This window comes from Perca fluviatilis, chromosome 4 (assembly GCF_010015445.1).
Source record: "Perca fluviatilis chromosome 4, GENO_Pfluv_1.0, whole genome shotgun sequence".
NCBI lineage: Eukaryota > Metazoa > Chordata > Actinopteri > Perciformes > Percidae > Perca > Perca fluviatilis.
The window spans coordinates 22,006,296-22,032,562 of record NC_053115.1 but is presented as its reverse complement, the minus strand read 5'-3'; the positions used below and the strand labels follow the sequence as shown (position 1 = coordinate 22,032,562).

General features: G+C 40.3%; 1 protein-coding gene across 1 annotated transcript in view; it reads right to left on the bottom strand.

The window, feature by feature from the left end:
* LOC120558047 (protein phosphatase 1 regulatory subunit 1A-like) overlaps positions 1–26,023 on the bottom strand; it is a 37,354-nt gene extending 11,331 nt beyond the window's left edge. Inside the window, exons 1-2 of the mRNA XM_039798884.1 lie at positions 25,604–26,023; positions 8,018–8,078 (exon numbers count right to left, since the gene is read on the bottom strand). Coding sequence (XP_039654818.1) covers positions 8,018–8,078; positions 25,604–25,684 — 142 coding nt within the window. The 5' untranslated portion in view covers positions 25,685–26,023. The remainder of the gene's footprint in view (positions 1–8,017; positions 8,079–25,603) is intronic.
* Positions 26,024–26,267: the final 244 nt, after the last annotated feature.

The following is a 26,267-nucleotide window of genomic DNA, read 5'->3' as shown; positions in this document are numbered from 1 at the left end:
TCTCATCTATGAATAAAAACAGACTCCCTGGATGATTTTTTCTAACAAAGGGGATGCTAATCCGCTCTCATCTTCTTCCTAATAGACCCCCGCATGCAGCCAGCTGCTGATGATAGATAAACAATAAAACACTGTTTATCCAAAACCCCTAAGGGAGTAGTGTGTGGCATAGTTAGTGTGTAACATACTGAAGTATAGTCTGGAGCTGAGTTGATTTACAGTCAGTTGGCAGTGTATTAGGTAGGTCCGCCGGTCCACATGCTGTCATTTGTCTACAGTTTTAATTGTTATTAACACAGCTGTATATTGTTAAGTATGAGAGGGAAACCTGTATTGGTACCAGTGTTTCCACTGGTAACTCTCTGTTATTGCGACCGCCACGGCGAAAAACACATTAGAAGTTATTGAATGGAACTAACGTCAGTTCGTTGAGTAATATCGTGTGAGACGGAGCCTGCTGGACCTGGGCGAGAGATGTGACCCATGGCCACATTATCATAGTTCATAAAAATGCAGCGCAGCCAGGGACGATACAGACATTTCATAGCCTACACAAGACGGGTGTAATGCCGCTGACCGGCATTCGACTCGGCGCAGCACCCGTTCATAATGAGTCAGCCGTCACTCTGTGAGTAGAATACGCACAGAGTGTATAATACGCAGTCCATCGCACTCCCCCTCTCTTCCTATATGAGCTACTGGGCTATCCAGGTCTGTTATTGAAAACAAGTGAAGGAGCTTTCTCAGATATATATATATATATATTTTTTTTATATATCCCAGGCTATTTATTTCAGATAATTTACATGTTGCAGCTGTATATTTTCAAATTGGGAAGGAAACCCTGTCTTTGCATTTTATTTTAATCACAATTTGTTTTAATAAAAGAGCTTGTGAAAAGTGGCTTTGAATTAAAACTGAACATTTAGCCCACTTTGTAAAAAATATATATTAGAGATAGAGATATATATTGTGTATCGCCATTCAGCCGAAAAATACAGAGATATGATTTTTAGTCCTGGACTAGTGGAAGATCTGAGAAGAATCAGTGTGGAGGGGCCCAGCTTGGAGAATTTTGATGCTAGGGAGTGTGGCAATCTGGTTTAGCCAAGGCCAAAGGGGAAGAAGGCCAAATTACAGGTGTTGGCCATCTGATGGGCATTTGACCGCAAGGGGGGACCCGCTATAAGACTTTGAGTACAGTGTAATTGTGCTTCACATTTTAAAAAAAATGTACCAACTCCTTATTCTTGTTTAAAATAATTGACATAATACATATATGAATGTATAAGGTGACCTTGAAATTGTGGCATTGATGTCGACGCGAGGAAAATTTTGGGTGCACCTAAATTTTGTGCTGGTGCACCTAAATAAAAAAAGTTAGGCACACCAGTGCGACCAAGGCAAAAAGTTAGTCTGGAGCCCTGTAAGTGTTTCTAATATTTTGCCCACCCCATTTATATTAATGACGATAGGCTAAATAACAGAAAGACTTCTCTGTTTCCCCCACCATCATAGATTTGAACACCTCTCTAAAACAAAAACTGAACATTTTAACCTTTATAAAGGTAGGATTTAGTGCAGGACGGTTTTCTTAAGCAGGATTGATAGTTCTGCGGGGGCTCTAGCAGAGCTTTCGCCGTAGCCTACGTAAGTGGCCTGAGGTTTATACTTGTGCGTTGGTGTCTGCCTTGGCCTAGCGTATCTCTTTAAGAGAATAGCAGAGCCAGCATGTGTGTATGCTGGGGAGAGGGTGGTAGAGTGAGAGAGAGAGTGACAGGGATTAGCTTTGGAGCGAGTACCGACTCTAGAGGCATGGTGAGAAAGTGTCTCCCCTGTGCTTTCTGACCACATTAGGAAAGCTGAAGCAGGAAAAGTTAACTCCCTCCTTGATTTCATGTTGTTAATGGAGAAGGAGAACCAGGAAATGAGTAGGAGGAAATGCGACGTTACCAAGCCACGACCAAGCGGACCACACAGTTGTTGCAGTCTGCGTCACTGATATGTGTAGTTACATTTTTGGAGAGGTGCACGTCACGCTACGGCGTAGGGTCTGCGTAGAGTTAACACAGGACCATAAATTGGACTGCAATAGTTTTAGCTAAGTGCACCTAATAGCTGGTAACTGGGTGTATATTACGACAGTAAAAGCAGCTACAATGTGCATATGCATACTGTGTAGAGATTATGTTTGTTTAGGAGAACAAGGAAACTCCAACATGATACTACACTCACATAAAGCTCATTTGACTCCCACCGGATAAAGCTTTATCATCTGTCTGTATATGAAACATGACTCTGTGGTCACTATATGAGATGACTGAAATAGAAACAAAACATCAGTTGACTAGAATACAGTGAAACCATGATCTGTGATCAATAGTGAGTGCTTTGAACCTGTAGCCAGCTCTGCATTTCCAGCGTGGTGGAACTTTTTTCTAGGACACCACCTTGTTGCTTGGCAACCTATGCATCCCTAGGCACTGGGAAGGCACTGTGTTGTGTGTGTGTGTGTGTGTGTGTGTGTGTGTGTGTGTGTGTGTGTGTGTGTGTGTGTGTGTGTGTGTGTGTGTGTGTGTGTGTGTGTGTGTGTGTGTGAGCTTGTTTTACTATATTCGTGGGGTCCAAAAACCGGGGAATACAGTATACTTGTGGGGTCTACACAGCCTTGTGGGGCCCAAAATGCTGGACCCCACAAGGTTAAAGGGCTGTTTGAGGGTTATGACTTGGTTTTAGGATTAGGGATAGAATTAGGTTAGGGTAAGGGGCTAGGGAATGCATTATGTCAATGATGGGTCCCCACAAAGATAGTAAAACAAACACATGTGTGTGTGTGTGTATGAGCATGTGCATATATTATTGCCACTTAAAAGTATGCGCTAGGCTGTTCAAAATGCCAGTGATGTGCTTGTTCCTTTATTTGATCTCTCTCTCTCTCTCTCTCTCTCTCTCTCTCTCTCTCTCTCTCTCTCTCTCTCTCTCTCTCTCTTTCTTTTTCTCTGCACCAAACACAAACCCACTGGTGTTTAAAAGCGTGACACAAAAGCCATTACATTTCATTTCAAGAGGGATTTATATTCACGCTGTGCGTGTTTACAGTGATGCTTGAAACTGAATCTTATTTTTAGGATCTCCAAGGAGTTTGAGAAGGTTCATATAACCATTATGGATTTTTTTTTTTCAAATCAATCACAGGGAATGGGCCAGTCTTGGATTGTCCTTCAAGTTACAGAGTAAAGCTGAAGATTTATAAACTGGTATTTGACAGACAGCTGTCAAGCTGGATCAGTCTGAAATTAGTTGCATCCCACCTGTGCAAAATGTAATCCGAAATATTTTGTGCAACAGAAAAAAAGTTTACAAAAAATGTTTGCTAAAAGAGACAGCAAATACCATCTTAAATGAATATCTATGTTTAAAAGATTCAAAGAAATGAATTTCAATAAAAGGTGTGAGCCTGTGGAACAATCTTGAGGATGGCTCGAAAGTTGTCTCAGCTGTGTAGCTTGTACATACTGTAGGGTATACGGCACTCTTATTTTGTGATCAGTGTAGCTCTGGTTTCATCCTACACATTTTTGGCTATCATCGCTGTAATCTATAATCTCTTTTGACATTTACACATTATTTTGTTGCTGTTTAAGTTGTTGTTGTTTATTAATTACATTTTATTGTTATTATCATTATTATTGTAACTTAAAGACAGAAACATAATTTTAACTAATAAGTACTGTTCCTCATCGGTGACATTGGCAGTTTTAACTGCAGAAGTATTGCATCTTAAGTAGCTCTAACAATTTAACACCAGCAGTGATGTCAGAGAGTAAAAGTAGACACTGCAATTAAAAAAGATGAAGGTGTCTTGACCCGGAAAAGATAACATTTGGCAATTTCAGAGAGAATGACATGTGCACCATAGATGGAGTGAAACTGGAGCTCCAAATTTATCAGGTGTCGTCTTATTTAATTTCTTTTAAATTTGGTGCATAGGAACAATTTACTGCAGCTGAAGACTTAAAACCTTAACAATGAGCAGCTGTGCTCAAATAAAGAAAAAAATAACATGGTTATTATTGTTAGTAGTAGTAGTAGTAGTAGAAAAAGAAGACATTTTTGAAATATCATTTGGGTCAACAACGGCTCAGACGGCTGATATTTAGATCGTTTTCTCTGTGTACAGAGCCCATCTGTGCTGCAGAATGAGAGAAAAATGCCAATAAAAAGGCCGTTCCAGCAGTGATGAGTCTATCACTGCAACTCCCAGCTGACTGGCTGTCTGACACAAAGCCAGACGAAAACAGAGACACTCTTCTGACTCCACGTTATTCAGCCAAGACCTCTAATTTAGCTGCCTACCGTAGCTGGTGTTGATTTATATTTTCTGTACTGCATTTGATGGAGAAAAATGAGAAAATCAAGAAAATGCTGTGTGTTAAAATGAAAAAAGTCTACAGAGTCATGCTTTTAAAAGGGTTGTTTATTTTTTCTTTTGCAGTTGTTTACTGTCGCCGTGCAAATGGCAAAGAGAGTGGGGAAGGAAAAGAGATGTCTTTTTACACAAATAATATCATTAAGCTACTTTCTTATAATTTCAAAGAAAACATTGATCTTCCTCCTTACTTCCAATTTATTTGAGTTTAAACATACCAGCTACTAACTGTATTCAAACACAGATATCATCTCCTCAACAAAAGAATAAAAAATGCTAATTAGGTTACTGCTGACAGGCTGCTGCTGCTGCTGCTGCTTAAAGAGTGCAAAATGACACAAGAAAAGCTGCATTTACTGGAGAAACAACAGGCGTGATTGCTCAAAGTATACGATTAGTATACAAGTTCACATTTACTTGAAGAGTTGCTTACAAAAACTAAAGCTTGTAGCTCCAAGCTTTTTTACAATACTAGTGGCAGCAGGGCTAGCTGAGCATGAGGATATGTTTTATGGTTAACCAGCGGTTAAACTGGCTTTTCATTGGGTTAAAATAAAAGGGAGAATCTGTAAGTGGAAGAAAGGGAAAGGTGAAGAAGGATTAGGCCAGCAGTTTGCATGGCAGTGAAGAAGAACACAAGATGCACATATGAGCAACATGTACGCAATGTTTACATTTGGTAAGGTATAAAGTTGTAAACAATCTGCAATATGTCCCTCAGTCACAATAGCAGTGAATAGAAGACTTTTATTTGATTTGTTTTCATTATTGTAACTTCTGAATCCATTTTAAATTGAAAGATAGTGTACATAATGTACAAAGTAATTTTGCACAAAGTTGTTGTCAATAAAATACTCAGTGTGCGCTTTGTCATTATTTCAAAGATATATGTACTTTAACAAATTAAAATATTTAGCTTTGTTAAGCTTTATTTAATCCCACTCAAATTGTATCTTTGTCTCTCTCCAAGAATCAATAAGGAAATGAATCCTCCTCTTCAGGGAAGATTAAATTAGTCACACTTTTGTGACGATATCTGCTTCCAAATTATTCAGCCCACAGCCTGCATCTCAGTTTTCTGTGGCTGTTCCTCTGATGTGCTATTGGGGTTCACAGTGCAAATGGGATAGCAATCTGCAGAGCATTAAAAATTGCAGGGCTCTTTCTTATGTGGGGCACACTATTACTGCCCCATCATAGCTCCTCTCCCTCCTCATCATCATCATCATCATCATCATCATCATCATCATCATCATCATCATCATCCTCCCCCATCCCCCTACACACATCCTTGTTCTCACACAACTGTAACTGTCTCGATCTTTGGTTGTCTCTGTGTCTGATTTTAAGTTTGAAGTCTTTTTCAATGGCATGGCTGTCTTTCTCATAATTTCTTATTTTAAAGACATGCAGAGATGCAGCCTAGTGTGAGATTAAATTGAAGTCCATCAAAATTAAACAAGTTGCACAACTTTTCTCTAATATTCATTTTTTACTCCCCCAAACATTGTCACCACCCACTAAAGGTAAGATAGCCAAAAATAGATTAGATTAGATTTTTACAATTTCATCAATTCCAGAGGGGAACCTATTACCGTTACCCTGTAGAATAGACAAATAACAAAATAGTTTTTTGTTAAAGGACTGTTTTAAAAAAGAATACATATTGCAGGCATTGCTTTTATCCAAAGGCATCTTCACTCTTTTCTTTGCTGTTCCACCATTGACCCTTAACTGGAATCAAATATGAATTCAGTTTAAATAATTTTCTTTTCATGTTAGTTATTCTCATTTATGGAGGCAGGGCACAACCAAAAAGCGAACAAAAGTTTAAAAAGAATATGACTGCAAAATAACCGGTAACACAATATAATATCTAAGAAATTTCGCACTTCCTCTTTCCCTGTAATCTTCTATACTTTATCTCAGTTTCTTCTTGTTTCCCCCCCATTTTTACACTTCACATGTGATTTCTTTACCCTTTTCTCTCTTCTTGCCTCAGATTAACTAAGCAGGGAGGATTGTGAAGGGTTCTCTCTGCACTTTTATTCAGAGATCAATGTTGACACTGAGACACTCCATATGCTCAGTGTCCAATTACTGAATCAAACACAGCCACGTGTAATCACACGCAGAGACACACATTAAGCAAACAAATCACAGGCAAAGACCCCAATTTATAATCACACCCAATTAGAAAGACTGTTGTTCAACTCTCAGTGACAAAATGCTGTGATTGAAACAATATAACAGTGGCAGTCTCTGCTGGTATCCTCAATGACGCATCAACTCTTCATTTTATTCATACAAAACAGAGTACACCACCCTCTGTTTTCTCACCTGGAGCAAATTACACTTGCTGCCCTATATTCCCAGCTGATTATCTTTTAATTTGGGCCACATTACACACTCACACACCAAAGTACAGCAGAGGCAGGGAGGAACGCAGGGAGCTACTGGATGACTCATAGAAGAAGATAACTCTCAAGAGGAGCCCTATAGTGTTTGATCATTAAGTTCCCTTGAGAGGACACACACAGCTGTTTTTGTTGCTCTAGCAGCAGGAAGATTCATTTGGTGCATAATAGACTTGTGATGCTGCATCACAACAATCAGAATAAGAGATAGAAATGTCTGGAATATTGTGAAACATATTGTAGCTATGGTAACTTGTTATTGCATGGGCCTCTGTACCTGCTTTAATCGCATCGTGGGGACTCATCTCCCATCTGGGGACAGATGCATTTATGTTAGGATTCAGACTTGGTTTAAGGTTGAGGTTAGTTTGGGTTGCAGGTTAGTCGAGCTGCATTTAGCAGTTATGGTACAATGATTTAGGTCTCATTTTTGTAGTTTTTGGCAATCATTTCTATTGATTATGATAACACTGTACTCACCTGTACTTGCTGACATTTGAGGGGACAGGTCAGATGGAGTAGGAAATACAAGCAGTCAGATGAACAGCTTAGACCAAGCCAACTGTTTACATGCATGGTTGGTTGAAGATGAACCAGGTATTCTGTCTGTTTACAACTGACTGTTTGGGTAATCATTTTCAAATATGTTCAGCTAAGGCAGTGTCCAGGCTGACTTTAACCCTGCGCAAGGACATGACTTAGGCCATGCCTTTAAAGCAATAAGGGTGCAAACAAATGCAGAGGGCACCAGCAAAAGAATTTGTACCTGGCCAGACATCCGGCAAGACGCTGTGTTGGCCAATCAAATACATGCTAGCACACAGTCCTAATTTGTAATGGAACATAATGTATTTCTACTGTTTACCTGTCACTTGTCTGGATATAGTTGCCAATGTGATAATTTTACTTAAACTGGACTTCCTGGATTGTATATTATGTCTTATTGGTAACTGAAGCAGTACGCCCCTACCAACACAGTCCCTTGTGTTGTTTTAATGCAGGGATGTTTTCTGTCTGATTGAGCTTTGTTTTAAACCTATATCGTAATTCTGTCAACTTTTTTAAAACTGTACTGTAGGCTACTGTATGTGTGTGTGTGTGTGTGTATGTGTGTGTGTGTGTGTGTGTGTGTGTGTAAGTGTGTGTTTGTGTGGGAAATTCTGTGCCTTACCAGGTGATGATTGATCACTGGATGCCACTAAAGTCGCAGGTGTGGGTCTGCGTCTTCTGATCTGAAAAAGTAGAACAGTTTCATTCATTCAAAATGAGAAAAAATTATGTTGCCTTTAAAGGTCCCATGGCATGAAAATGTCACTTTATGAGGTTTTTTAACATTAATATGAGTTCCCCCAGCCTGACTATGGTCCCCCAGTTGCTAGAAATGCCGAGGGGTGTAAACCGAGCCCTGGGTATCCTGCTCTGCCTTTGAGAAAATTAAAGCTCAGATGGGCCGATCTGGAATCTCCTCCTTATGAGGTTACCTCCCCTTTCTCTGCTTTTGGCCCGCCCATGAGAATGAGAGAGACATCATGGCTTGCAAACAAGCAAAGTGGCAGTTGGTCAAGGCCACACCACCACCCTCCACCTTGCCCCCCCCCCTCTCTCCTCCTCAATAGCATTTAAAGCTACACACACAGAAATGGCACATCCTAAGGAAAGCTGATTGTGGGACTGGCTCTAGTGGCTGTAATTCTGCACCAAGGCTGAATTTCGGGAAAGAGACTTCAGATACAGTATTAGGGGACCACTAAGGTCTATATAAAAGCATCCAAAAAGCAGCATGTCATGGGACCTTTAATGCAACACTAGAGAACTTTTCCCATGTGGAATTGTGGAATTGTCCATTACATTACATTATGCAAGTTCTCCCAAAAGTTCTCTAGTGTTGCTTTAAGGCTAAAAATCTCCTAAAAGGAGAATTCCGGTCGATTTCAACATGTAGCTCTGTTGTTTGTAAATGTGGAGTGCTGTCAGTAGCGAGAAAAACAATCGGTGCTGTCTACATCGTGTTATCCTCCTGCTAGAGTTTGCACCCAGGAGACTGAAACAGGGCACATTTTAAACGTGCTTTTAAGCCTCTTAACATGTTCGAAATGTGAAGTGAATCCTTCCGAGGGAACGCAGTGAATCTGACTGCAGTACATGTGAAAGAAATGCATGAAAGTCGTGCTAATTCAGCTCTGCTTAGTTCCGGTGTTGATACTGCAAGACAGTGCTTCGGGACCGTCTACAAACTACAACACCGAAAAGAGATACAAAAATATTTTCAAAAATAGGCATATGCTTATTTTTTGCTGTAGTAAAAACAGACAAGTTATAATTGAGGTAAGTTTGGAGACACTACCTTATTTAATCATTAAATGAATGAATATTTTTGTTGTATCTCTTTTCGGTGTTGTAGTTTGTAGACGGTCCCTAAGCACTCTCTTACTGCCGTCTCAACACCGGAGCTAAACAGAGGTATGAATTAGCACAACTTTCATGCATTTCTTTCACATCTACTGCAGTCAGATTCACTGTGTTCACTCGGAAGGAATCACATGGGTAGGCACTTTTAATGACATTTCGAACATATTAAGAGGCTTTAAAGCACGTTTAAAATTTGCCCTGTTTCAGTCTCCTGGTGCGTACGCTAGCAGGGAATAACACGGTAATAGGCAGCACCGATTGTTTTCTCCGCTACTGACAGCACTTACAAACAACAGAGCTACAAGTGTTAAAACGACAGTCATAAACTCTAAACATACCAACAGGAGGTTTTTTCTTGAAGATCTTTAAGTTTGAAGGGAGATGTTGAAATATTGATTGATACATCTCAAGCACTTCCAGGCTGTAATTTCACACAGGCTTTGGTCTCTAATGGGTTATATTGACTCAACCAATCAAAAGCTAAGCAGTGCACTGAAATTTGCACATTTTCATTACTCAGCTAACCAGGGATAGTCTAGCCCTGCTCCCTAAGTACGGCCTGCATGGCCATCTCAGCATCCATTTTTTTCTGATGATGCTGGCAGCCCATAACACATATTTTGGGTTTGGTTGTCTCTGAAGATGTCTGAGCTGGTTGAGATTAATGCTGTATCTCACGGTGCGGGCAGTGAGATCAGCAGGGCAGCCTGCCACCACCTACTTGCTTCTTGGCTCATGACAAGTGGAGTGTGGCAGCTATGGACCATTCTGCGATAATACATGCAATAACACATTTCACTGAGCTGTGCAGCAGAGTTGGAAAGCTCTGCTTGTGAATATAAAAACTATAGTTACAATGCATAACCTTCCTCACATTTAACTGCTAAGGGACCATTCGGTAGTTATGGAATGGACCACCGGAGGAAAATAGGGGAGGGCCATGTCTTTTTATTCTTTGTTGAGGGGAGGGTCATCCAATTTATTTTAGTCTAGGGGGGAGGGTCACCCAACTTTTGTATTCCTGAGAACAGCAACATTTCAAAGTGGCTTGTTTGGTGCATATCGCTAGCATATGGGTCCCTCCCTATTTAGTCAGCCAGACAATTTTAGCTGTAGCTTTAGAGACCGTGGGATTTCCCAAACTGAATAAATCCCACTCACACTGATAAACACAAAACTGCTTTGCTAGCTCCATCGTGTTCTAACTAAGACATCTGCTGAAAAAATTATTGTATTCATTAACATGATTGCCGTACTGTTTAGTTCAAAAATATCCAAAACACCGTACGAAAACATAGCAGACCAAACGCAAGCTTTTATTTTGAAAAGTCGAAGCTCATGGCATAGGCACGGGAAGTAGGGTTGCTGGAGGTGCTGCTCCACCCCCGTTGGTGCGGCAGCCCCCCTGTTGGCAAACTTGCTTCAAGCCTGATTTCCCAATGGGCATTAATCATTATGGGCACGGGCCCAGAGGCCCACGCGCACTTGGGGCCCAAGCGAAGTCTTGATAATTATCCAATCAGAATAAAATAAAAGTTGTTTACAAAAAATTAAATCTCGTGATTGTGTGTTTTATAAGTCAGTATGATGACTGGACAGGTAATGATTGAGAGAAGGCTGCATGCACTGTGTAGATTGGCTAATGGTAAAGGTGGGTGGGCATAGAGCAGGTTGTTTTTATCGTACTGATTCAAGATCAGTTTTTTAAGAACGAGTTGAGATTGGTCAGATTGGGTTGTATCAGCGAGTGAAAGTGTGGAAAAGGAAAAGAAAGAAGCGGCTGCTATGAAAAGATGTCCCGCGAATAAATAGCTTTTTTAAAAGAGCTGGGAATGACGAAGAGGAGGATGTCGAGGAGCTAGACAACATTAGCTTGGAAAAATCGCTGCCTTCTACCAGCTACACTCAGCCACAGCTAACAGTAGCTAACCTTAACTTTAGCGAAGTTGTTGTGGAAAAAGACAGAGATGAGACCGGTCATCAGCATTACAGAACAAGGTAATGGCACCTCAGGTACTATCATCTCTGAAGACCCTGCACTCAGTGTTGCCAACTCCTCAGTAAGGAAAGTCGCTATTGGCTGTCCTAAAAGTCGCTAGAAGTCGCTAGATGACGTCATACGCTCATTTGCATACAACTTAGTGGTTGTGTCAGCAAGGTAGATAGAAAAAAAATAGAAATCTTTAGCCAAATAATCAAAAATTCAATACAGGAATTTATTTTACCTTATAATTATTACTTAGGTAGCCTATCTTTGAAGTGAAAAAAGAAAAAGAAAAAAAGAAATTCTACAATGGGATGGAGAAAGATTGATAAATAATTCTCAAAAAAGGCTGGGTTGCCCAGGGCCAGGCCAGCTCAGCGGCGACTTTCTCCCGTCACGTCCCGCTGTCTCTCCTACCTACACCGGCACCCGCACGCTGTCCCTTCTCCCCTTTCTAATGCGCGCACTGTGCTGCTGCACAATGTGCACATGAGGAGAGAGCACAGAGGGGAGGGGCTGCTCCTCTGCTCCTCAGTCACAGAACAGAAGAGAGGTGAATGTTTTGGCGGCTACAGGGGAGAAATACCTTGCGTGCTCGCTGGACAATACTGGCGACTTTTTCTACCTAAAGTCGCCAGATTTGTCGCTAGTCGCTTTTGTGAAAAAAAGTCGCTAAGGGGGTCTGAAAAGTCGCTAAATCTAGCGACAAAGTCGCTAAGTTGGCAACACTGCCTGCACTATGGGGACCGATTACAGAAACCATCCGGGAGGAAATTATACCCAGAGGGATATTAGCCTTTCAGAATCGGGCGGCTAAATATCCAGTATCTCGGAGGGGGAACAAGGCTGGCGGCAGAAAGACACGCTCTCTCGAGTCACTGACCCTGACACCTTCACGACGGTGAATCTGTACCACGGGAGTGCATTCTATATTCACTGTCCATTTGTAGTAGGGTTTAGCAAGCTGGTGAGGGAGCTTGACTTTGAGGATTTGATCAGCGACTTTGCAAAGAAAAAGACAAGAAATTAGAACTTCTAAAGGTAAGAGCTATTATGCTATCTGTAAATTGAGTAGGCTAATATAATCTGTAGTGACCATGTGACCAGATAATGTACATATTTTGTTTAGTTTATTGAAATGCCATGCATATCAGACGTGTATTGCATCATTATTTTGTGATGCTGCTATAGGCCTGTGTGAGACTTAGTTGTGCAGTATATGTTGGCTTTCGCCGTTTGTGAAGTTGCCAGCTGACTAAGTAACTAGTTATTTTATACTTAACAGTACTTGGTTTATTGAACTGGAAAGGCATACTTGATGCCTGCTCAGCTGGACTAGTCATTCATCTTTTTTCTTTTTTTTAATTATTTTTTATTCGATAGTGACAGTGGATAGACAGGAAAGGGGGAGAGAAAGAGAGGGGATGACACGCAGCTAAGGGCCGCAGGTCGGATTCAAACCCGGGCCGCTGCAAAGGACTCAGCCTACATGGGGTGCAAGCTCTTACTGGGGGAGTTAGAGGCCGCCCCAAGTCATTCATCTTTCGACCAATAGTGATTTGGCATGTGATTTATGTATGCCTATGCTATTATAAAAAAAGAAATAGTCTGTAACTTTTTAGAATTTGTCACATACTTCGCTGTTCGTTGTTCTGAGTTCGCTGTGCAGTACGCACCGTCAGCTCAGCTGTAGCCTATTTCATGGAGGGGGGGGAGGGGGAGAGGCAGAGGTAGAGTGGTCTGCGAACCCTCCCCCTCCCCCCCACCCTCTGCTGAAAATGACTTCCCGCGTGTCTGGCTCGCGGTCTGCACCAGCTGGGAGGGCGTGAGACGGGAGGTCTCCAGGCTGCAGCCATACCCGACTCAAATATCCTTTCGTTCCCGGTGATATTATATATATATATATATATATATATATATATATATATATATATATATATATATATATATATATATATATATATATATATATAAAGGCATTGAGAAGGAAGGAGTGGTAGCATGCAAAAATGACGCTCATCTGAGAAATGGAGTTCAGCTTCGGCAGCTTTACCTATATGCTAAAATATACAATGACTGAGGAAGCCTAGTGACGAGTCCATAGCAACTAGTGTTGAATGTCTTATTACCCAGTGTGCTCTGCTTGTTTTAATGTTTCATTTCATGTGAATACTAGTTTACTAGAGGAGTAACTTAGTATTTGAAGTAATGCAGCAATGCAGGAAGTGTGCATTTAGTTTCCATGCTTATTGTGTTTCCACAACAATGTTAGTGAGTAAATCACCTGAAGTGGCCACCACACCATAACAGAGGAGTGTGGTGCATAAGATGAGAATGCAGAAGTTTAGTCATGTATGTCATGGCTGTAGGAAAACAATGAGAATCTGTATGTCTTTGCCAAGCACAAATCAGTACAGAAGGCATCAGTAAATTGTTGGGGAGGATCTTCCCTTTTTTCCATATCATTTTGGAGGATCATCTAAAATGTATTGCTGGTGAAGAGAGGGTCAGGTCGATTTTTGACTAAAGATCCTGAAACTCCTCCGGTGGCACCTGAAATAAATAAGAACAGTCCCTAACATGCCAAAGTTCCATTACCATAAATCTTCTAAGAATGTGTTCATAAAATCAATTAAGAAAGTTTGATCAGGTACTGTACAATTGATTGCTATTGAGTCCGATGCATGCTGAAACTGGAAAGAAGTACTAGAAACTTGTCAACCTAACTCCAATGGAAATAGTGTGAAGGAGGTGAAAAAATATAGGGAGAAAATAAATACTGTGAGCAATGGCATTACATTCTCATTTATTTTGTATGTATGCAACAGAAGAATAGCTATATGTTGGCTATAAGAATTATCCAACAATATTAGTTTGACATCTATTGATATACATTTTCCACAAAAGTACAACTTTTGTAAAATTATGTAAAATATATTTTCCTCTACATTTAGGTGCAACTCCACAATCTTTCAGTCCAAGCGCTACCCTTTAACAACATCTGCATTTTTACTGACTTTAACTGTTGTGCCCACGATCTAAAATGTATTTTCTATCCCAGGGCTGATGGATAGTTTTACAGTTAAATATGTACCGCATGGTTCTGCAAATATCAAATTAGATCAGTTCTACATCTATGTATCCAAAACTTTGCAACCAAAGATTTTTGGACGAAACACAGCTATTAATTAAAGTGATTCATTTTCAGTCGCCTCCAGGATCAGGTGATAACTTTTCTATTTTATTGCTTCATAAACCTAAAAGGCTGTGATATAGGAATTTAAATAGAGAGTCAATTACATACATACACACACACACACACACACACACACACGCACGCTAATGCACTCCTCACACAGAACTGACAGGGTTGCTGACTAATGCTGGATAGCATGCGAGCTCCAGTCCTCCATGCATCTTTTGTAAATGCTGCTTGTGCACTTACAAAGCTGTGTAACCTCTCCAGTCAGCCATATAGCTTAACCTCAGCCTGCCCAGTGCAGCATCACATTGTAATTTATGAGACATTTGAAATTAGATAGTAGTAAACTCTTTCTATTGAAATGAGAATCTAAAAAAGCAATGTTTGATGCTGTGAGTCTACAATAGAAATCAAAAAGATAAGACTCCTTTTTATCACAGGTGCAATCAAAGTTAAAGGTAAAAAAAAGCAACAGAGGAGAATCAAGAAGTGAATTGTTGCCCTTGGATCCAATGTGCAGGTTTGACTTTGTGGTTTTGCTGTGTTCAACAAAATGTGTGAGGATATGATTAAATAACACAAAGAAGCAAAAAACATCACTTTAGACGTTGTTCGATAACAAATACAGATGTCACTGTAGAATAAATGGTCAGTAATGACAAAGAGCAGTCAGTAGTAACACAGTCTAATTGGGTTTTCACAGGCTTCATCTTCATTACCTTCAAAACACAACCATGGAGTACAAGAAGGCTCTGTGAAACGGAAGAGGCATGGAGTGACGTTCTTTTCTTGCAGGCAGAGATGTTTTACTTCTTTTTACACTTTTCCAAGAGATGCATGTCAGTGTCAGTGTCACCTTCTTGTGGCGCTGCTACCTTCCTTTCTGTATCTGTCGCTAAGTTCTCACATTCAACATGTCCAGTTTAGGCTGACAAAAACACAGGTAGTATCCAGGTAGACTTTTCCTTGCATGAAATTGTGTCTTGTATCATTGGATAGCAATCCAATGCTCAATTGCTCAAGCTATATTCACACCTGCATCTGCCCACATACAGCACAGTATGTAATGTAATGTACATTTAGCACATTGGTTGAAACTGGCACTCCACATACAGTTGATTTTGTTTGCCAAATACCTAGAACAAACAACCAAGATGAGGTACTAAATTACTACCACAGTCCTATTCTCTGCCTGCATGTTGGAATGGAAACTCTTCATTTTTCTGTATAGCCGAGGTCACACAGATATATTACAGTAAAATGTTACGGGGGAAGCAAAATCCAAAGGTGTAAATTGCCAACTGATTTAGACACAGCATGGATATACCCTAACACCTAACTGCAACACATTATTTGAAACATGCAATCTACTGTGGTTGGAACAAAATTACAGTTACTCTGATCATATTTACAGCTTAAAGTATCTTTTAGAAACGATGATCTTATTGTAAGTTATTTTGCATAAACATCTTGTTGAAATCAATAAAAAAATGTATTCAAAAATATTTTTTCAACTACACCACAGCAGTCTAAAATCTTTGTCATCGGGCCGGATCAGACTTCAGAAATTACCGACCCCCACCAGGTTTCCCTATAACTTTAAATAGAGAGAGTCAGAATGTTCAGAAGGTTCTATGCAACTCCATAAGTCTGTTACAGCATTGTCCCCTGAACAAAGTCTCATATCTGTATCACATACAAAGACTACAATTCATTGTGCTTTGCACTCCTAGATTAATTTAATGGTATCTTTGTTTTGTTAATGTTATATAGCACTTTGGGGCTCAGGTTTTAAAAACTGATATAGAAAGTTTTATTTAGTACTACTAATCAATTATATACTATAAATCCATGTACTAATATTTTAGCCATGTGTGGGTTTTGTTGCCATTCTAGAAAATCCCCCTCCCGGCCCACATTAAAGCACAATGAGCCATGGCTGTGTAGAACTGATTATCCTCGTGTCATTGTTATTCTTCTCACAAACTCCCTGATCCTTCGCTCACACAAATACCACTGCTTAGTGGACAGGCTCAACCCTCGAACCACCATGCCTGCCTTTCAACCCACTGTCTGCTTAAAATGCAGTTCTGTCACAGCTCACAACAACGAACAAAAACAGCCTTCAAAAGTGATGGGTGGGCAGGAAAAGTCGTGCATGCCTAATAGTCATGTGTGGTGGCAGCAGACAAAATACATTTGGCAGGAAGATATAGGTCATGCCAAGAGACACCATAGTCCTGTTTCATATATTTAACTTTTACCAATGTGTCGTCATCTGTAGAGGACTTTTAAAATATGGCATCAAAATCATGTTTTTAAGCTACTCTCTTGAAATTAAGAAGGGTCAGGAGCTATGAAGCTGATAGAGCAATGTCAAGAGTGTTTTGTCACATAAACACATATAAATTTCTGTGGAGGTCGTTTAAGAGGGTTAGAGAAGCTATAGCTATTGTTTAGGTGTTTGCTTGAAAAACATTTAACATTGGGAACTCTTTTCTTATCATGTGTTATGTTTTAGTCTGTGTCAGCTGATAGTGTGTGTATGTAGCCTGATGAGGAGGTCAGATTGAGGAGGAGATTTAGATTGAGATTGGTTCTGGAGGGAGAAAATCACGGAAGCAGCATGCTGCAGGCTGATACTGAAAACCATATGCTTCCACGCGGAGAACACTCCTCTTTTTGTCCCACAACACAACTTTTAAAACCTGAACTAACCCACTGAGGAGCGGGCTCGCGGAGAAGTCAACGAGAGATGCTGGAGCTGCTTGAAGCACACAAGCAGGCTATCCCTCCTGATGACCGCCGCTAGCAGGCCCAGCTCCAGAACACGGAGCGCAAAACGACACGGTGGCTGGGTGAGTCAGCCAACCCCTCCTAGGTAGGAAAGTATACAGTAATCCAGGCCAGCTTAGTCTCATTCTCACATTAAACGCAACACGCAGGGAGCAGAGACAATATTTTAATGTTAGAGCTAGGTTAGCCTTTAGTAGCTGTGTTTCTTTGTTGTTTAACAAGCCAAGGTTAGCTTTGGCCTTGTAACAATATGGAATAACCAAAGTCATGAATAATTGAGGTATCAGAGGTAGAAAAAAGTTATATAGTTAAAAATGTACTTAAATTCTGAGGCATAAAGCCTTTACCTCCTAACCCTGATTTCCCTTTGAGAAAATCAGTGGTAGTTTTGTAATACCTGCGCTATCAGCGTTGCTCTGTGACCTTCACAAAAACAATGTGTTTTGCACCACACAGCGCCATGAATCAGAAAAGGGCGATTCACACCCAGTAAATTGCTGCAGAAATAAAGGTTAAAGAAAAACTTTCCTAACATCTTGTTACTGGGTGGGCCAATGCAGTTCTGAGCTGTCACAGATTCAATACAATGCAAGGATTCGTTGTCATTTGAAATATGATATTGGTGTTTTTAAGGCTAAAATCAGTGCTCAGCCATTATACATCCTCACAGACTCTCTCATGGTCTCATTTGGCTCTGAATACAGGGAATAACTGTATTCACAGGAAATTGAAAACCCAGATCATTGACTTCCACTTTCTTTTATCTCTGTGTTTTCAGTCCTCCCTCTCCCTTTCTATCAATCCTTTGTCTTCCCCCTGTAACAGCCCTCTTATCATCTTCTCTCTCACTGCATATCATACAACCAGCTGCACTAGGGGAGCAGTGGTTAGATGCAATGCACAAGCTGTAATTTAATTGCTGTAATAATAGATTTTTGTTGAGCATTACAAAGGTAAATAGCATCAGTTTATAATATACAATTTAGGAGCAATGAGGGCTAAATATTATGTTTTCAATGAATGCAGTGAAGTTATCTGCTCAGGCCTGTTATTGCAGCAGCTGTGAACCTGTTTTATTGCCTGTACTTGTGTGGACAAAAACAGGACAACATGTGTACAACAAGGAACTGGAATTTGAATCAATGGGTCCTTGATCTCAGACAGAAGTAGACAAATGCAGGCTTCTCATTTCTTGCTGAAAACCATGGGCGTCGGAACCATTGTATGTGGGTGGGCCAACTGTTATGCTTTTCCGTATTTTCTGTCATATCTATAATGTTATAATGTCAGATTTTCATGTTAAATGTGGCCAGAGCTTCAAGTAATGAGGTAAATGTATTTCATAGAAATGAAGCTAAAACGTTCAGATTTCCCACTGTTCTAAACACTCTGGTTTCAACAGTTTTTTCTACTCTATCGCTCGGTGTCACGTAACACCAAGCCAGCCTTCTCCGGCCTTCTATGTTTGGTCATCTGCTCCAGGTAGGCAGAATTGGAGTGGGTTTTTTGGGGCGGGGTTTTAAGCTACTGCGGTGTTAACATTGTCACATGTAGCTACATGCTAACGGCAGTGAAAGATGTAATCTTGGCTCCCAATGTTGTTAATTTCTCCCCAATTCCCAGTCACATTACTGTTGAAACATGTCTGGTTATGTAGTATTTGGTTCAGAAGCCTTTATCTGCGATTTTCAACAGTAGAAATTGCTGCCATATTCTCATGTGTTGATATTAAAGCCAAGGTGTAACTGTACGGTTATCCTCACTGACTAGCAAGTGAGGACCCACTGACATTTATTATGCTTCCAACGCCTATGCTGAAAACTACAGATTTTTCTGAATTGTCACTGGCAGATTTTATCAGCTGTAACTCTATCTCTGTTTGACTTTTTAATCTTTCCAACTTAAGGCCTTCACACACTGGGTATGTTTTTTTTTCTTCATGCGATTAATTCGCACGTCAACATATTTTTTTTTAAACCATTGTACTTTCACACAGAACAAAGTGACATATTTGTTTTCGGAACAAGGTCGATCTTTCAAGGCTTTTTCACCGCGAATAAAGGCTTCAGCCAATCACGTTGTGTTGTTTACTAAAGAGGATCATAATACAACAACAGAAGGCTGTATAAAGGAAAACTTTATTACTACTTTCAACTTTGACAAAGGCAGCATTTACCAGATACTTTTTCCATGCTTACCTTTCACAATAGCTAGACATATGCTACATTCTACAGTCTATGGCTACTCTGCTACCAGAGGGAATTGCATTCACTCAGAAAGGAAATTCAGTAAAATTGCTTACAGTAGCTTAGTGTTAGCTTTTCCTGCTTTGGCTTCTCGACCCAGTCAGACAGCATGGGGGGAGATGGGGCTGGAGTCTCCGGAGGTCCCTCCACTCAGCAGCCGGGGAAACAACAAGACAGGACACCTCTGTTGGTCTGGAGGAGCTGCAGCATTTATTTGTGCTCAAACTGCTGACTTTATAGCTACTGTACATTCACTTAAGTGATGGTTCTGAGTAATTACACCCTAGGGTCCTTTGCACCATGACCTCGAGCCAAACAACACCCCAGAAGCTTTTTTCACCTGGGTCGAATATTGGGCGAGTTAGCGTTATCAGCTGAATAGCTTAGTGCAGGCGCTAATGGATCCAAGAGTGTATCTTGTACATTACCCCACTAATAATGGCCGAAATTATACCAAACTTCTACACTAGTACAAATAGGTTATGTACTCATAAAACGATGGATTGAAAACTTTGTAAGTGCACCAGGAGTTTATTTTAAATAACACTTGCCTGCTGGCTTCTGCTCTCTGCTGCTACTGCTACCAGCAGTAAGACGAGTGTTTAGGGCCGTCTACAAATTACAACACCGAAAAGAGATACAACAAAAATATTTATTAATTTAACTTATTTTTTAAAAGTGCTGTAGTACAACTAGCAGGAGACAAGTTATAATTGAGGTAAGTTTGGAGACACTACCTTATTTAATCATTAAATTAATAAATATTTTTGTTGTATCTCTTTTTAGTAGCAGTAGCAGCAGAGAGCAGAAGCCAGCAGGCAAGTGTTATTTAAAATAAATTCCTGGTGTACTTACAAACTTCCCAATCCATTGTTTTATGAGTACATAACCTATTTGTACTACTGTAGAAGTTTGGTATCATTTCGGCCATTATTAGTGGGGTAATGTACAAGATACACTCTTGGATCCATTAGCGCCTGCACTAAGCTATTCAGCTGATCACGCTAACTCTCACAATGTTCGACCCAGGTGAATAAAGCTTCTGGAGGGTTGTTTGGCTCGAGGTCAAGGGGCAAAGGATCCTAGGGTGAAATTACCCCGAACCATCACTTTAATATCTTTACCAGTAAACATTAATGCTCATCTGCTCCAATCACTCTCTCTCTCGTTCGCTCACACCACATCTCCTGTCACCCGTGCAGCTTAAGTTAAAAACCCACATTTTAATACATTTCACATTTTTGCTCTTGAGTTTTTGGTTTTGGAAGCTTGGTTTTTCAGTGTGTGAAGAAAGCTTGAAAGGTCTTCCGTGCTTAGTTACGGTTGTTGTGATTGAACAATCACTGCTTTGGGTGGGAGTTTAGCAAGCGCTAAAAAAGCATTAAAAGTTACAAATAAAAATGTACTGTTTCTAACTGTACAAAGCAGTGATGAATATATCTCCTGGTTAAAAACATATAGTTTCAGTTCAACAGGACTTGATTGCCTTAATGTGCAAGAGATATGCATGGTGTGATATTAAATGTAATCTATTGCACTCAAAAGTTCTTGGAAAATGGCCCTCCTGAGGCAATACAGAGTAATTATCTTCTCAGTCAAGGACAAAGATGGTCTGACACAGCAGCGTAGGGAACATTAGGCCTGTCAGCCCTGAAATGCCTGTAATAAAGGACATTACCTCAAAATGTCGAGATTTACTATCTCAACAAGGACTATATTACCTTCATCTATGAATGTAGTTTTCTTAAGCAACTGCCCTTCATCTAAATGATAAGGGCAATGAAGGAGTTCAGTATCATATGTCTGTTAGTGTGGGAGAAGATTTGATTTGTGAACAACATTGTCACTGAAAGCTGTTAACAAGCAAAGAGACATTTGAGTTTAATTTAAAGGTAAACCTGCTGTGTTAATCATGTTATGCATACTCCTTAATGTGAGAAAATAACCTGGTTTTAACATGTTCACCAATGGGACTGCTGCCTCAGTCTGGTTATAATGGAATTATTAGTGTGTGTGCGTTGAATATAATGTAGACATTAGACAGGCAGAGTTATAGCTAAAGTTTAACAATTTGGTATGTACAGTCCCTCAAACCCTTGAAAACACTATTATCTATTCTGTATGACTTCTTTGTTTAATAGAGCACCCCTATCAGAATCCTTGAGGTTTTCAAGCGTGTATTGTTATGGAATAGTTTGACATTTTGAGTGAAATTTTGAAAGATATACTTGTTAACTTCCTGAGAAGATTGATATCACTCTATCGTCTGTTGAATATGAAGCTGGTGCCAGGAAATGGTAGTTAGCTTAGCATAAAGAATGAAAGCAGGAGGAAACAGGTATCTTGGCCCTGTTTAAAGGTAGTGTCTGCTATCCCGCACCTTAAAAGCTCACTTATTTTCACATTATATCTTGTTTGTTAATCCGTACAAAAATTATGGACTATTTCTTGGTCAGGTGCATGGACTTCCTAGAGCAGGGGTCGGCAACTTTTTTAATATAAAGTGCCATTTTATTTTATTTTTCGTTGTTGTTAATCATTGTGCCTTATCAGCATTAAACCTGCCAACCTGCTCGATCAGGCAGTGTTATTTTTTTCCTGTGCACCGCATTCTGTGATGAAGGCAACGAGTACTAGCATATCAGAGGCAGAATACGGCGGGTCTTTGCGGAATATGGATGGGGGAAAAGTCAATCAAACTACTGCCAATGGCTGTGAAAGAGGTCATTTGGCATGCGGATTGGAACATTTCCAAAAAAACTCTCTTGCACACTTATTGCTAGTGTGGCATTGTTTGAGTTACCGCGTGCCAATAGTGACAATAGTTGTGTCTAAGGTTGCTGACCCCTGTCCTAGAGTCTTATTGTCTGATGAGGTTGCCAGACAACCAGCTGTTTTTGTTTAACCTCTGGACAAAGCTGGGCTAGCTGTTTCGCTGTTTTTAATCTTAATGCTCTAAGCCAACCTCAACCAGCTCCTGGCTCCAGCTTCATATTTAACGGACACATAGGAGAGTGGTATAGATATTAGCAAATAAGCATATTTCCCAAAATGCCAAACTATTCTATAAAATTGTCAAACTGTAATAAAACATGTTAGAAACTAACTTCTAGTGAGATAAATATCAAAATAATTGCAGAAAAAAATTCTGGAAACTACTATCCAGGTCTTAGCCTCTATCAGGTACAGTCAGTTTGTGCTCGTAAGTACAAAGTGAACTTGAACGTAAGGTTATGATAAGGGTGGCACACACTGTATCTGTCTGTGGATAAAAGGATAAGTGTGTGCTGTTGTTGTGAGGGTCAGAGCTCAGGAAGGCTGTTCTGACTGACGTGCAGGTCTCCACGGAGGCTGATTAACCATGTTTGGAGAAGTCAGGTTGCAGAGATTGCTGAACCATGGGTGAAGCCCCCTGGCATGACAGGCATTACTGTGTTTGCAAACAGAGACAAGCACATACTGCACACACATTTCCTTTTTGTGTTTTTTTTGTCTTCTCCTCCTGTCGGACTGTTTCACTGTTCGGCTGTCTGCCCCGGTCATCTGTCGCTCACACACACACACACACACAATCACACATATAAATCCACTTAAGATCCATGCCGTGCAGGTTCAGGTCTTAAATAAATAGAACATGTATCCTGAAAAGATGAAGTCTCAATGGCCATACTTATTGAGACTGAGAGCTAAAAACTCTCTTGAGTTTTTGCAGAAGAGGTAAAGGGAATTACACTTGTATACAGCTAAAATGATGTCTGTCTGCTGGTGAAGAAGAGTAGGTAAACACTAGGCTGGAGGTCTTCCTGTTCCTGATCCTGTATTGAATGGCTGCAGCCTGGGATCAGACAAGTGGCTACAAATTCTCTTATTTGCAGACATAAAGAGGACAGACAGGGAAACATGAGCAACCTTTAGTATGTCTGTATCTTTCACAGATGTACAGAAAAGAAGAAAAAGTAAGAAAGACAAATGTGCTCAAAGACAGATGCACACACGCACAATTAGACAAACACACTTCAAATAAATGCACTACAGGCACCAATTTTACAGACATAGTGTCCCTAATATCACTTGGCTACACACAAACAATGTTTTCTTCAAACAGCAACATAATGAGCTCCACTGTGGCACAAACTAATAAGTTTCAGGCCATCCAACCTTTATGCTCATCTGCTGGCAATTTCATTAAAGTTATAATCCCAACGATTTCATTCCTGGTTGATATGGCGATGCCTGTGGTTACCGTAGAGACAGTAAGTGCTATTTGATACTAAAGATCGCAGCCTTCCCATTCATTCACAGCTGCAGGTATGCATCCGTAAAACAAAGTGGAACATTGCATTGTGGGATTGTTGGCAGAAAGTAGTGCACATGCCATGGATGCAACTTTTTCGTTCCATTGTAGAATATTTGAGGGTACATGCAGTGGATAAACACTTGAAGACTTGAATAAAATGGCGGACTGTAAATATGCACTACATATAGGGAGTGATTTCGTACACAGGCAATGAGATAAATCTAAAAACAGTAATGCTTGATTACATGATACGTCGTTTTTTGGTAAATATTTCGTAGGCAATTCAGATAGCTAGATAGATCGATAGAGTACTTTATTATTCCCAAAGGGAAATTGCAGTATCACAGTACAGCAGCGACTTAACATGAATCACAAAAACTGAGATGTGAGAAACAAATATAATTTAAAAAAGGCCAAATTATAATGATGTGCATTTGAGTTAGAAGGCAAATCATTATCTTAATTTTTTCCATTAGTATCTAAAACTATATATATAAAAAAATATATATATATATTTATTTATACCCCTCTGTGGTCTAAGCCATTTTTTTCAATCTTTGGGTCGCCTGGTTTCCTTGTATAATAATGCTTGTTTATAAAACCGTAGGTCAAATCAAGCCATCTGATTGGTTAATAGCTGTGATATAACCATATACAACAGCTAAGACATCTAATTCCTTTTGTACAATAAGTAGCACTCCACGTCTGAGAAACGAACTGATAGCTAGTGCCACGGGGGGACATTATGGAGTCTTATGGTTACAGTACATTCTGCACATGAAAAGTCTGCACGTTCAGTTCCTCACATCTGAGCCTCACAAAGTTATAATACTTGATCATACCATTAGATGGAACATTACCTCTGACCACTCTATTCCCAAACCATCCAATGAAATGTCCTCACAAGGGCAAACTCACATACACACACATGCCCAATGAAGTCTTCCTAACATCTCCTTTCAGTCGTAGTGGGGAAAAGAGTAGCAGCAGAAAGAGAGAGAGGGAGAGAGAGACATATAAACTGGGTGTAGTCAGACTCATACATTTTTGCTGGTTTTACTCAAGGCTCATTTGTTATTAATGAACTCTACTGCTAATGTTATATTAATAAAAACAAGAAAATGGGACACAGCTTTTCACTACATTATCTGAAGACTGAAGAAGTCTTTTTTTTTTTTGTTCTTTGCTCTTGTGTCTTTAATAGATGTTGAGTTTATAAAATCCTAAAATAAGTGATAATGTTTATCTTTTCAAACTTCCTCCGGTGACAATTTGCTTTAAACCAAGCCACATATTTTTTTTAATCATGTGATTCCAAGCAACTTTTGTCAGTATCTCACAGCTGTACAGTATATGCAGTGTGTCACTCCAACCAAAACAACACCATACCCCTGGAGACAAATCCATACACTGCAACACCCCTTTCTAACGCTGCTGAGAAACCATGTCTATAACCTGCTACACTGTGACTGGAAAAATCAATCATTCATCACAATGACTTTAGCCCTGCATTCAAAAGACACAGCATGCTCATTAGGTGCAGGGGGTAAAACGAAACTGTGAAAATGTGGTTTTCTCTAAAGCAGCAATTTGTTGTCAGACTGTAATCCAGCATTTTGGACACAGCACACTGCGCTTGTTATTCCAGTTGAGTTGCTCAGCTATGCCAGCACCCGCTTGCTTTGATGACGGTAATAAATGTTTCTCAGGGTTTTAATAATGTCACTGGTGCATTAAATAAATCTAAAGCCTGAGTTCCACATCATCCAAACCACCTCCTCCTTCTTCCCCCTTGCTTCCGTTCTCCTCTCCCTCCTCCTCACCTGTTCAGCTGCCTCTGGGTCCAGGTGGGTGTCCAGTAGGGGAACGGTGAACTGTATCTTCCTGGGGCTGCCGGTGTCCATGGTGTGCCAAAAGTGCTCTGTCTGTCAAAAAGGAGGACAGGACGAAGAGGAGGAGGAGGAGGAGGGAGAATCCGTACGAGAAAAAGATTGTAAAGAGCTCAGTGAGGATGGCATAAAATAAGTGGGCTCCAGCTTAAGAACAACTAAGATTGTATTAGAGTTTCTGTCTGCCTATTTTCTGCTCTTTAGTTTTATCTTTTAACACACTTTTCCCTGATAACCTAGCTTTTTCTTGGCACCCTGTTTGTTTCTAACCTCAGCACCTGCTGGTGTCTCTATCCCAGCTTCACTCTCCTTCCTCTCTGTCTCCCCCAGCTCTCAGCGCTGAGGCAAGGGCATTCTGGGCTAGGAACACCTCTCCTTCGCTCTCATTCGCTGTGCCTGATTCCCTTTCACGCAAGTCCCACCCTCTGTTCACATTTCTTTCTGTCTGTATTGGATGTCTGGGATCAGGGCTGTTCTGCAGCAGCCCATGCACAGCCGGGAGAGAGAGGATGACAAAGACATACTCTCTCTATCTACTGGATGGGTAGGAAGAAAGTATTTTTAAAATCACCTTCCTACACCTGCGTAAATTTAACCT